This window comes from Danio rerio, chromosome 22, assembly GCF_049306965.1.
Source record: "Danio rerio strain Tuebingen ecotype United States chromosome 22, GRCz12tu, whole genome shotgun sequence".
Classification (NCBI taxonomy): Eukaryota; Metazoa; Chordata; class Actinopteri; order Cypriniformes; family Danionidae; genus Danio; species Danio rerio.
In genome coordinates, this window is record NC_133197.1 from 39,760,744 (window position 1) to 39,774,525 (window position 13,782).

The 13,782-nt window shown below is 34.8% G+C and overlaps 2 protein-coding genes across 6 annotated transcripts in view; both read left to right on the forward strand.

Annotated features, from left to right (window-relative positions):
* Positions 1-1,063: 1,063 nt before the first annotated feature.
* Positions 1,064-5,773, forward strand: LOC562053 (uncharacterized). The gene is made up of 3 exons (NM_001386817.1): positions 1,064-1,816; positions 4,903-5,016; positions 5,396-5,773. The coding sequence occupies exons 1-3, from the start codon at positions 1,186-1,188 to the stop codon at positions 5,452-5,454; spliced, it is 804 nt and encodes a 267-aa protein (NP_001373746.1). The 5' UTR covers positions 1,064-1,185; the 3' UTR covers positions 5,455-5,773.
* Positions 5,774-8,673: 2,900 nt separating this feature from the next.
* The window catches only part of psmd1 (proteasome 26S subunit, non-ATPase 1), a 198,210-nt gene continuing 193,101 nt past the window's right edge, over positions 8,674-13,782 (forward strand). For 4 of the 5 annotated variants that reach the window (XR_012397390.1, XR_012397391.1, XR_012397389.1 and 1 more), the window contains exons 1-3: positions 8,702-8,872; positions 13,196-13,239; positions 13,321-13,394. Coding sequence is in view for 2 of the 5 variants with exons in the window: in XM_017353144.3 (XP_017208633.1) it covers positions 8,857-8,872; positions 13,196-13,239; positions 13,321-13,394 (134 nt within the window). In the remaining 3 variants the exon portion in view is untranslated. Of the gene's footprint in view, positions 8,873-13,195; positions 13,240-13,320; positions 13,395-13,782 lie in introns of all 5 variants that reach the window. The other variant, NM_201184.2, reaches the window with a different exon arrangement.

Sequence of the window (13,782 nt, forward strand, 5' to 3'; positions counted from 1 at the left end):
AGCATAATTTAGTGGCTTTTTTATGGGTCATTTTGTCTTGGCACTGTTTTTGAGCATGCATTTGACTTAGCTGTGTTAAAACAAAGAAACATTATTATTTTGTAATGTATTTGATATTGATAGTTAACACTGAACGGTTTGATACTGTTAGATGTCACAATAAATGTCAGCAAATTTACAGTATCAATAACCACACACTGATTGTATCACCGTATGTCATTCTGATCAAACATTTTAACTGCAAACAGACAGACTGGTTAAAGGTCAGCAGCACTGTTTACCCAGGACTTCAGTTTATCATTGATTACAAAGCTGGTTATTTATTAAAAAAACAACAACCATCTGCTTAATGCCTTTTAATAGAGATTTTATTAGCCGTAACATTTTATATTCTCTTTTAATGAAGGATATAAGTGAATTTAAAGAAAATAGCTCATAATAATGTAAGTGTAATGGCTTAATTATAACAATTATAACTCATCAAAATAAAAAGGCTCTTTTGTTTTGAGGCTGTCATTCAAAATAATGAAGAAATCATTGAGAGCATCCATAATAATACAATTGTCCTCCTTTTATTTAGGATTTATATGGTAAAATAATTTCCCAGAGATGGGTTGCAGCTGGAAGTACATCCGTTGCGTAAAAACATATGCTTTATGGATTAATAAAGGGACTAAGCCTAAAAGAAAATGAATGAATGAATGAATGAATGAATGAATGAATGAATGAATGAATGTTAAAATAATTTAATTAAATAATTTTAATTAAATTACGCACTTACAACAATAAAACTTTAAAGCAATCAAGAACTTTGATATAATAAAAAGATAATACAGATTAAAAATAAAATTATATTAAGTATATTCGCAACAAGTGCCGCCCATTCCTCGGTTTGGCCAATTAGAAGAAGCACACTACTTCATACATACCAGCCAGCTTGTCATTCATGCGTAAATAAGCCCCGCCTACACATATACTAGGCCAATCAGAAGAAACGAACAGTTTCCACCTTCAAGGCGAGCCTGTCAATCATGTGCAAATAAACCCGCCCACGCGTGAGAGCCGGAGACGTTCCTCCTCCCTCTCCCACTTTCACAGCGAGATTTCGGCGTAAAATGAAGTTTTATAAATAACGACAACTTTGTCTAATCGTAAACAATCAGCATTAAATACGTTTCACAGCTAATGGCAGCGGAAATCGACCATGACGATCCATTCCAGGAGATTCTGCATCAAATCGGTGGGAAAAGTAACGTTCATTTAGTCAGCGCTGCGAGCGGACCTGATGGAGACCCCGTCTTAAAGGACTTCATCGCTGATATGTTTAACAACGGAGAAATCAGCGTGGCTAGCACCAACGGCGAAATCAAAACCCAAACAAACATGTGCAATCCTGAAGGGTGTGTTCAGAGTTCGCCCAAACCCCCAGAGAAGCCGTTAAACCGTAAAACCGTCAGCAGAAACACCGGCGGACAGAAGAGAGCGATGACGTGCTCGCTCGTCATATTCATCTTCACGCAGGATTACGTGTGTGATAAAACTAATCAAGTGTGTCTGCGGGAGATCCTGAAGGACGTGCGGGCGCGGCTGAGGAGAAACGCGCTCCCGCCGGCTCTTCTGGGACTCGTTCAGTCGTCCGGTGATCGATCGGAGAGCAGCGATTCACTGCTGATTCTGGATCGATCACTGCGATCGGTGTTTATCGGACACCCGCAGCAGGCCATATGGACCGGGCGCTACGTCAGCAAGCGCCCGGATTTGTTGCAGGACATCCGACTGAACGCCTGCAGGGCTGTCAGGAGCTCAATGTCTGCAGGTTAGACATTCAGCATTCATTGCTTCATGACAAAACTGAACTGTGGTTTATTTGCACGTTCATTCAGGCTGTCTGCGGGTCTTAAGAGTTTTAAAACAAAAATTTAGGCTTAAAAAAGTGTTAAATTTACTGAGATTTTGTCTTTAATAATTGTAAACATGTCTTAATTTTTCTATATCCATGAAAACATATATGCTATATTCATTTATTCATTAATTTTCTTGTTGGCTTAGTCCCTTTATTAATCCGGGGTTGCCACAGCGGAATGAACCGCCAACTTATCCAGCATGTTTTTACCTTGGTTTTTGCGCTGCAGATGCTTTTCCAGCAGCAACCCATTTCTGGGAAACATCCACACACACTCATACACTACGGACAATTTAGCCTACCCAATTCACCTGCACCGCATGTGTTTAGACTGTGGGGGAAACCAGACCACCTGGAGGAAACCGACGCGGATGCAGGGAGAACATGCAAACTCCACACAGAAATGCCAACTGATCCAGCCGAGGCTCGAACGAGTGACCCTCTTGCTGTGAGGTGACAGCACTACCTACTGCGCCACTTCGTCGCCTAGTAAAACTGTACTTATAACTCTGTTATCAGTATGATTTAATCATCATCCTTGCAGTATTATTTGTTTGAAAGTTATCTGTATTCACATATGCTGAGGACTCTGACCTGGACAGACTGCTGTGTGTACATTTAGTTTATTACAGTTTTTATAGATGTTTTTAAAGGTGTTATATTATGTGCATACAACTAGAATTGGCTTGTTTTGACAGTTTATTTACAATATGCGGCTAATACAAACTAGTTATAATAGAAAATATATTATAAGTCTTAAATTTCATTCATAATGGTCTTAAAAATGTCTTTAAAGTCTTCATTTTGACTTTGTGAAACCTGCAGAAACGCTCATCATTTGTAGAGTAAAAAGAATATGAGGCGGCGCAGTGGCGCATTAGGTAGTGCTGTCGCCTCAAAGCAAGAAGGTCGCTGGTTCGAGGCTTGGCTGGGTCAGTTGGTGCTTCTGTGTGGAGTTTGCATGTTCTCCCTGTGTTGGCGTGAGTTTCCTCTGGGTGCTCCGGTTTCCCCCACAGTCCAAACACATGCGCTAGAGGGGAATTGGGTAGGCTAGATTGTCTGTAGTGTGTGAGTTTGAATGAGAGTGTGTGGATGTTTTCCAGAAATGGGTTGTGGCTGGAAGGGCATCCGTTGCGTAAAACATGTGCTGGATAAGTTGGCGGTTCATTCCGCTGTGGCGACCCCGGATTAATAAAGGGACTAAGCCGACAAGAAAATGAATGAACTTGAATTGAATAACATCAGATGTAAATGAGCCCTCTGTTTATCATGGAGATATTTTTGGTTTACTATGTAGGTCACAACTAGGGATGCAACGATTAAGCGATTTCACTATTAACTGCGATTTAATTAATTAAGGTTAATTAATCGTAAGCGCTTTTCAACACAGCGGCATGGAACAAAACTGCTGCAAGTAGATAAAGTTATGCCAACTGTGCACTAGTTTAAGGTTCTGAGCTTGTACATCGACATTAACACACACACACACACACACACACACACACACACACACACACACAAGGTTTAACTATGGCTTATACTATTAACTAAGGGCCGTTCACATTTTGCATCTTTTGCACAGGAAAATTCGCTTCCAATAGAGGCGCATGGCTTTTGTTCCCTTTAAAAGAGAAATACTTCTAATAGATTTACATTAGACAAATACTGTTTGTTTATTTGTTTATTTATTTGTTTATTAATTAATTATTTTTCATTTGTTTGTTTATTTATTATTTGTTTATTTGTTTATTAATTAATTAATTATTTGTTTATTATGTATGTCTTTAATTATTTATTTATTTATTTATTTGTTTATTTATTTGTCTGTTTATTTATTATTTATTTGTTTGTTTGTTTATTAATTAATTGTTTATTCAATGTTTATTTATTTATTATTTATTAATTAATTTGTTATTTATTTATTTATGTATTTGTTTATTTGTTATTTAGTTATTTATTATTTATTTATTATTTATTCATTTATTATTTATTTGTTTGGTTATTTATTTATTAATTTTTTACTTGTAAATTATTTAATTGTTTATTATTTTTCATTATTTGTTTGTTTGTTTATTTATTATTATTAATTTGTTTGTTTATTTATTAATAAAAAAATTATTTGTTTATTTATTATTTATTTATCATTTATTTATTTATTCATTTATTATTCATTTATTTATTATTTATTTATTTGTTTATTAATTAATTAATTTATTATTTGTTTATTATTTATTTGTTTATCTATTTATGCATTATTTATTTACTTGTTTGTTTATTTATTATTTATTTATTTGTCTATTTATTATTTATTTATTTATTTATTAATTATTTGTTTATGTATTTGTTTATTTATTTGTTTGTTTGTTTGTTTAATTATTTATTTATTAGTTTATTTATTATTTGTTTATGTTTCCCAGAGATGGGTTGCGGCTGGAAGGGCATCCGCTGCGTAAAAACGTGCTGGATAAGTTGGCGGTTCATTCCGCTGTGGCGACACAGGATTAATAAAGGGATTAAGCCGACATGAAAATGAATGAATGAATTATTTATGTATTATTTATTTATTTGTTTAATTATTTATTAGTTTATTCATTTTTTTAATTCATTTTCAGTTTAAAATTATTACTTGTTTAAATCTCAGAAACTTTTTTCACTTATTTTGAAGTCCAAAGAGAAATGGACTATTGTATGTTCATTATTATTATTTAGTGTTGTACAGTATTATTTGGTTACTGAGCAGCAATAAATAACACTTTACAATATAAGGAGTTTTCATGTGATTTTAGAAACTAGTCATTTTAAAATCAATGAATGCACAATAACAGTGAAACCGTGATTATTCCTCCGACTATAATCGTACAACCAAAATCTATAATCGTTGCATCCCTAGTCACAACTCTGGCAGAGTCACATGATTTGGAGAGTTATAATGAATTGAGCCCCTAGAAAGAAAGAAAGAGAGAAAGAAAAGCGTTTAATGAGGTCTTTCTCGGTTCCAGAGAGCGGCGCTGGCAGTAAAAGCAGTTTGTTTTGGCCCCTGAAGTGTTTACCAGGAATCTTCAGGAAGGGACACAGAGGGCAGGCTGACTTCAACACTAATATTCAGCAAAAAGGTATGACATTTATTCTTCATACGTGTTGACGTGACAGATAAACATATAAATATGCATATAGACGTATTCACTGACAGCCAAGATGATGATCTAACCAGAGGAGTCTGTGTTATTAGTTGCAGTGGTTGTTATTTGGGAATAACACACCTTGAAATATCACGATTGACCAATCAGAATCCAGGTATTCCAGACAACCGTGTAATAATCTGCGATAACAGCCGCATGGATGCACTTATCACTTTAAGATGAATAAATACAGTAATGAATGTATTCTCCATGTTAGTAAATACAATAACTAATAGAAAATTATTACCGTGATCAGGATCAAATCAGTTGTTTCACTATTATTGATTAAATCGCATACTCTTTTCCCTCTCAGCCAATCCAAATCCAGCTGAAGAAGCGATTCCCCTGCAGATGCGTGCCGTGGCTCACTGACGCCAGGTTATCTTCACTACAAAAAGAGCTCAATGGAAGAAAAACAACCCTCGGAGAGCGTGTCTGTGTGCTACACAGGTCATTTACTCCTGCACTACGGCTGGAGGATTCAGACAATGGAGAAATGAAGACAAAGAAAATCTGCTGCTGCTGCGTTATTCATGATGCATTGATATGATATGTCGGACGTAGAGAGTTTATTAGGGTTAATTAATCTAATGTGAGCGCTGCTGAACACTGTGACTGACTGAGATGCATTAATTGCTGTTATTTTAAATAAAAACACTGTTGATTTGACCGAACTTTGACAGAAAAAAACACATGAGTTTGTGCTGATTTCATTGAACTTGAATCATTCATCCTTCTGTTTAATCATTTCTCAAATATTTGCCAAGTGATGTTTATTTGATTTAACTTTTTCTTTACTTATGTAGTATAAATAAGTTTTTTTATTTTATTTTGACGTCTTATTAAAATTTAGTTTGATAGTTCTGTTTATTTTATTGTGTTTTAATGTACTTTATTTTAATTTGAGTGAATTTTTCATTTTATACTATATTTTTTTATTTCATTCTACTTAATTTTGTCATTGTACTTTGTGTTATTTAATTAGTTTCATTTTCATTTTTTTAATTTGAATTAATTGTACTTTTTGTTATTTAATTATTTTTATTTTCACATTTCATTTTGCCTCATTTATTTGCATAATTAATATTTAAATTTTATTAAATAAAGTTTAATTTACTGTATTTGATTTCACCTAATTTATTGTGTCACCTAAAACAGTGTCATAAAAATGTCGATGTTTATTTAATTTTACTCTTTTGTTTTTTCCTTTTTATTAAAATTAACTTTATAAAACTTATTTTTTTATTGTATTTTATGGTGTTTTATTGTACTTCATTTTGGGTGAAGCAGTCGCCTCACAGCAAGAAGGTCACTGGTTCGAGCCTCGGCTGGGTCAGTTGGTGTTTCTGTGTGGAGTTTGCATGTTCTCCCTGGGTTCGCGTAGATTTCCTCCGGGTGCTCCGGTTTCCCCCACAGTTCAAACACATGCAGTACAGGTGAATTGGGTAGGCTAAATTGTCCGTAGTGTATGAGTGTGAATGAGTGTGTATGGATGTTTTCCAGAGATGGGTTGCAGCTGGAAGGGCATCCTCTGTGTAATAAACATATGCTGGATAAGTTGGCGGTTCATTCCGCTGTGGCGACCCCAGATTAATAAAGGGACCAAACCGAAAATAAAATGAATGAATGAATGTAACTTTTAATTAATATAACTATTATTAATATAACTAAAACGAATTAAATAATCTGCTTATTTTTTCATATTTAAATGTTACTTGACGGTTTTATTTTGTTGTACCACCTTTTGTTATTTTATTGTGTTTTAATTTACTTTAATTTTGGTGCTTCATTTTATATTTTGTCTATTATTTATGTTTTATTTCATTTTAATATATATTTTTTACTTTTTATTTTACCTTTTATTTCACTCTCCTTAATTTTTTTATTTTATTGTGTTTTATTAACTTTTATGTAATTTACTTTTTTTTTTAATAATTTTACCTATTTTGCAATTTTTATTGTAGTCTACTTTTTAAATTTAATTTAATTTAATTACATTTGATTTTGCCTAATTTAATTGACTAACAAAATTTTATTTAATTTTAGTTTAGTTTAATTCCTGCTGAAAAAGTTTACTTCTATCTGTCTATCCATTTATCTGTCTGTCTGTCTAACTCTAATTTAATTTTACTGGATAGATTTTGCATTATTTAATTGTCCAATAAAATGTAATTTAATTTTACAGTTTTCTTTTACTTTATTTAATTTAACTTTAATAGATTTTATTCAGTTTAATTTTCCTTTTCTAAAAAAATTATTTTATTGTAATTTCATTTTTATTATGTTTCAATGTACTAAATTTATTTTGGTTAAATTTTATTTCAGTAATATTCACTCACCGGCCACTTTATTAGATACACTTTACTAGTACTGGGTTGGACCCTCTTTTGCCTTCAGAACTGCCTTAATCCTTCATGGCAGAGATTCAACAAGTTACTGGAAATATTCCTCAGAGATTTTGCTCCATATTGTCATGATAGCATCACACAGTTGCTGCAGATTTGTCGGCTGCACATCCAGGATGTGAATCTCCCGTTCCACCACATCCCAAAGCTGCTCTATTAGATTGAGCTCTGGTGACTGTGGAAGCCATTTGAGTACAGTGAACAAGGCAGGATGATCCATGCTTTCATGGTGTTGAGGCCAATATCTGACCCGAGCATCCGAATGAGTCAGCAGAAATGGAGACTCATCAGAGCAGGTAACGTTTCTCCAATCTTCTATTGTCCAGTTTTGGTGAGTCTGTGTGAATTGTAGCCTCAGTTTCCTGTTCTTAGCTGACAGGAGCGGCACCCAGTGTGCTCTTCTGCTGCTGTAGCCCATCCGCCTCAAGGTTGGACGTGTTGTGTGTTCAGAGATGCTCTTCTGCAGAGCTCGGTTGTAACGAGTGCTTATTTGAGTTACTGTTGCCTTTCTATCAGCTGAAACGTTCTCCTCTGACCTCTTGCATCAACCTAAATCCCCTTTCTTCCCCATTCTGATGCTCAGTTTGAACTGCAGCAGATCGTCTTGACCATGTCTACATGCCTAAATGCGGTGAGTTGCTGCCATCTGATTGGCTGATTAGAAATTTGCGTTAACAAGCAGTTGGACAGGCATTTCATTTTATTTAATTTTTAAATCTTTAAACATTTTATTTTACCTTTTTATTACATTCTACTTTTGACATTTTATTGTGTTTTATTCGTTTTTTGTAGCTCACTTTGTTTTGTTTTATGTCGCATCATTTATTTGCATTATTTTTAAAAATATTTTACTATTTAATTAATTGATTTTGCCCAATTTAATTGTCTAAAGAAAATTAATTTAATTTAGGTCAACTAATTCCCGCTTGAACCACAGAGTGTCGTAATCATCAACTGCTCCGTTTGCTCTTTACCAGACAGCGAGAGAAGAAGACCCGCTGAATTGGGCCAACCGTTTCAAAGCCTGTCTGAAAACATCCACTTTTTACAATCCGACCGAACACATATTCATTAAAAAAATCAAATATAACAACCATAAATAATATAAATACACGTACGTACAATCAAAATATCTTATGAATTCAATAACATATAAATAACACTTTACATTTTCAGGCATCACGGTCAGCGCCTGCGCAGAATCGCTCATTGTCAGATGAGTTTGAGCCGCTGCTGCAGTGATAGCGGTTGATCGCTCGAGCCCTTCACTGTTTCATTAACAGCGATAAAGTCTTCATTTTTATTCATATTTCTGCTTTTTGACTTAACCCTCGTGCTGGAGGAGAAGTGTTGATCCTCGCAAACAAACATGATCACCTCCGCCGGTGAGTGAATGACAGTTTGATTTAGCTGAGTCACACAGCTAGCGGCTACCACAGCCACTCACTACAATCAGCTTTAACTCTTTATTTATGTTTAATTTGGATTTAATTACTTGTATACGAACGCTACATATGCGTCTTCAACAGTACTTATTGTGTAAATTTCACAAATACAAGTCACGTCTTAAATCGGTCGTTTGTTTACGTTAGCAATGTAAATTATGACATTAGCGTGGCTTATTTTTTCCTGTACATGTGTCTCAACATGGTTTTGATTGTTTTAGTATTATGTAAAAGCAATATATGTGTTAGTTTTGACTAAAATAAGAGTCTGAGGTTGATGTTTAGCAGATATGCCGTGTCACTGCTAACAAAAATAACGTTAATTAACAATTAACTTACACAATAAATGGATAATTAACCTCTAATTAGTTATGTGCTCTAAATAAGAGGTTGATGTTTAGCAGATATGCCTTTTATGAGTTTCTTCTGTTGAACACAAGTTAAAGCTTGTAGAATGCTACAAAAAAACAAACCAATTACTTCCATAGTAAGAAGAACAAGTACTAATAGAACTCTATTCTATTATTCTGTTAGTGTTATATAAATTATATTATTGTGTTAATTTCGACGAAAATAAGAGTCTAAGGTTGATGTTTAGCAGCTATGCCTTGTCACCTATAATAAATATAGACAACAGATTACAAATATAAAGGGATAATTGACCCCAAAATTTAAATATACTCTCTTTCAAGTGGTTCCTAACAAAATAAAGCTTGAAGAATGCTAAAAAAACTGTAACCGTTGACTTCCTTAATAGGAAAAACAAGGACTAATGGAACTCAATGGTTACCGGTTTCTTGCATTCTGTTAGTATAATGTAATATATGTGTTAGTTTTAGCTAAAATAGGAGTCTGAGGTTGATGTTTAGCAGATATGCAGCATCACTGCTAACAAAAATAACGATAATTAACAATTAACTTACAAAATAAATTGATTATTAACCCCTAATTAAATATGTACTCCAAAAAAGAGTCTGAGGTTGATGTTTAGCAGATATGCTGTGCCACTGTCAATAAATATAATCAACAGATTACAAATTTGAAGTGATAATTAGTCCCAAAATTAAAATGTATTCTTTTTCAAGTGGTTTCTAACTTTTATGAGTTTCTTTCTTCTGTTGAACACAAATTAAAGCTTGAAGAATGTAAAAAAAAAAAAACTGTAACCAATAACCATTGACATCCTTAATAGGAAAACAGGTTCTAATGGTACTCAATGGTTACCGGTTTTTAACATTCTGTTAGTATTATGTAAAAGCAATATATGTGTTAGTTTTGACTAAAATAAGAGTCTGAGGTTGATGTTTAGCACATATGTCGTGTCACGGTCGATACATATAAGCAACAGATTACAAAATGAAAGGGAAAATTAACCCCAAAATTAAAATGTACATTTTTTCTTTCTCAAGTGGTTCCTACTCTTTATGGGTTTCTTTATTTAGATGAACACTAAATAAAGCTGAAAACCTGAATACATTGACTTTCATAATAGAAAAAACAAATACCAGTGGACCTCAATGGTCAAAGGTTTTGCAACGTTTTTGTAAAATACGATTTGTTGTCTTGCGATTAATATTTTTGTTATATAACATGTTCCTAGAGAAACGCTTTTATATTTTTAAATGTAATAATCATTGTAAAATAAGCAAGTAATATATCGTTTTCAACACACACCAGCTGCAGGCATTGCATCCCTGCATTATATGATAAGTGTTTTTTTTTTTTAATGACCACAGAGAGTCAGGACCTCTGTTTAATGTCTCATCTGAGCGACGGAGTTCATAGAGCAGTACTATACAGTCTCCTTTACTATACTGGGGCTTTAGGACCCACACAGATCGTAGGTTGAGCGCCCCCTGCTTCCCATTCACTTTGAATGGGTGACGTCAGGTGTTGCCGAACTGCATTGTGGATCCGTTGGTGCCGCTTCAGAGGCGTTGCTCGCGGCAGAAGTTGGGACTAGCTCAACTTTTCAAGCGCTGACAGAAGCGTCAGCCAATCAGATCACTGTATGCAAATACACCAGCTAGACAGTGGCCTATTGCTGACTGAATTTCATTGGCTGACGCTGCTATGACGATCGCTTCAGCCCCAACTTCAGACACACCTTCAGTCAAGCGTTGACGCTGAAGCCCCGTGTGAATGGGGCGTTAGCGTCAGTGAGTAACCACTCTTGGGCTGCAGGGTGATATGACTGTTGGCTTATTTAGGCTGCATTCCAATCCACTTTTAGATATGCCCTCGTAAACTTCCCATTGCTTGTTCATTACCAAATGAACGAGGGATGCTTTTTACTTAGACATACCTGTGACTACTCGATTTTGACCCCCTCGTTTGAGTCGCAACACAAAAGAGTTCGGACAACAAAAGAATGTATATGCAACTTATTTATTATACATAAAACTAAATAGGACAACAAATCAACAAACAAACAAATGTCTAGGGGAAAATAAAGAAAATAACTACTTTAACTACACAAATAAATAATGCTAAACAAAACCATAAGGTTGCAGAAAGGAAGAGATGGTCTTGACACGAGGACGGCCCGTAGCCACACCGTCCTCCAGAAGCTAGCACACAAAACACTTTTATATGGTTTGAGCCAATTAGTGACAACCAGGCACCCAATCAGGATCTGCCACATCCATACTGAAGTCCTGGGGTCGTCACAGGGAGCAAGTTTGCTTCATGTGTCCTATCCAGCATCTGTTTGTCCACAATCGCATCACATCGCATTCTGCACGTCACAGCAGTGTAATTCCCAAGTGCTCAATGGTTAAGGATGTTTCATTCAAACCCATTCAGATGCTCCACTGGTAGTGGACACTTGTGTAGCATTATCAGTGATGAACAGTGAAGGGCATAAAAATTGGACTGGGGCAGCTTGAGACAACACAATACTCAATAGCATAACTGAGACGGGTGTAAATATAAGTTTAATATAATTAATATAATTAATATAATATGTAAGGCATCATTTGATTGGTAACATTTGGATTAATAACCTATGTATAATGCAACACAAACACTTGGATTATGGATGCATATACTATTATTGTGTTAACCAAGTATAAAATCTAATATAAAAGTATTCTGTGCACCCCTAGATATATCTATAAATGGGCCTGTAGTAGGGTTGTAACAATATACCGGTATGACGGTTTACCACGATTTGAACGTGCACGATTATCATACCATGAACAATTGCATATCAACGGTTTTAACCCTTAAAGACCGAGACAGCCGCCCGCGGCTAAAAATAAGTATTGCTCTTAAATGTTTAATAACTTTTGATCCGCTGATCCGATTCATACAATTCAAAGATTGGCATAAAGAAGAGAATCTCAGCTTTCCAGTGTATCCATTGTTAACATAACATTCGCGGACTTTCAGAGGCTCCGGAACCAGTGCGGTTACGTCATCAACATTTGACAACGCTGATTTGACAAAGAAACGCTCGTCACTGTGTCTCCGGACAAACCAGACATGATACATTGATGCATTGTCCCTCCTCCATGCCCAGATTGGTTCAAACTCGCTATATCACAACCAATAAGCATAGGTTTCACTTTTGTTTGTGGACCAAGCTTTTTGAACAACACGGAATGAGAGATAGGCATACATTTATGCGCGGCTAAATAAAACGCAAAAAAAAAAAGTTTTGCATGAAATAATTCTCATACTAAGTACTTTTGCATGCACAGCAGCACAGAAACATGACAAAACAGTGACACAGCAAAGACGAACTGCTGCTCTTGCTGTTTTCAAAAGACACAAATGAAGGTGCAGCTGTTTGTCTGCATTGCAGACAACCATATCCAAATCCATATCCACAGACAACCATATCCATGCTGGCACATAAAACCTAAGGATGTTCCATATTGAATCTAGTTTCGTTATGTAACTATTTATAGTATAGTAAATATTTATATCTATTTTTTACTGAGGGTTTGCACCATGTTTATTTGGACTTTATTTGGACTTTGACACATTATTTATTATTTTCTTATTTTTTTATTTGTTCATTGTAAGTGGTGTTGTTTATAGTAACTAAAAATATATTATTTGGAAAAAGTCAAATTTGCTTCACTGTTCTATTATTTTGTAACATTTGTAACATACCGTATACCGCGAAACCGTCAAACCGTGGTATTGTTTTAGACGATTATCATACCGTGAAAAATTCATACCGTTACAACCCTAGTCTGTAGGCAATAAGTGAACCCTGTATTGGTTGTCAAATGATTGTTTCTTGTTTTTTAGCTGGAATTATTTCCCTCCTGGATGAAGACGAGCCTCAGCTCAAGGTACAGCAGGAACTCAAGCAAATATTCTGATACTTATTGTATCGACATTGGTTATTTCTCATTGTTGTTATTCCTCTGCAGGAGTTTGCGCTGCACAAACTGAACTCGGTTGTCAATGACTTCTGGGCCGAGATTTCAGAGTCTGTGGGTAAAATGTAAGCGACACTGTTTGTGACTTATTTTATGGTAAATTTGTTTGTTTGCATGCCTGACAAGTAGAACTGTACGATAGTGTAGAAATCTGACTTTGCAATATTTTATTTTTCTGTTATAAATATTGTGTTATGACTACAGTTTCACAAGATAGTCTGAATATTGCAATTTGACTCTTTTTCCGGGGAGTCAGAACAGTATTTGAACTTTTTTCAAATATTTCCCAAAGTATGTTTAACAGAGCAAGGAATTTTTCACAATGTTTCATATAGTATTGACCTTATTCTAAAATGCAGAAGTGCTCCTGTTTTCGCGATTGTCTTAGAATTTCCGTTTCAGTCGCCAATGTGAGAAATGACAAGGAATAATAAACGGCAAAAAACGGTCAAA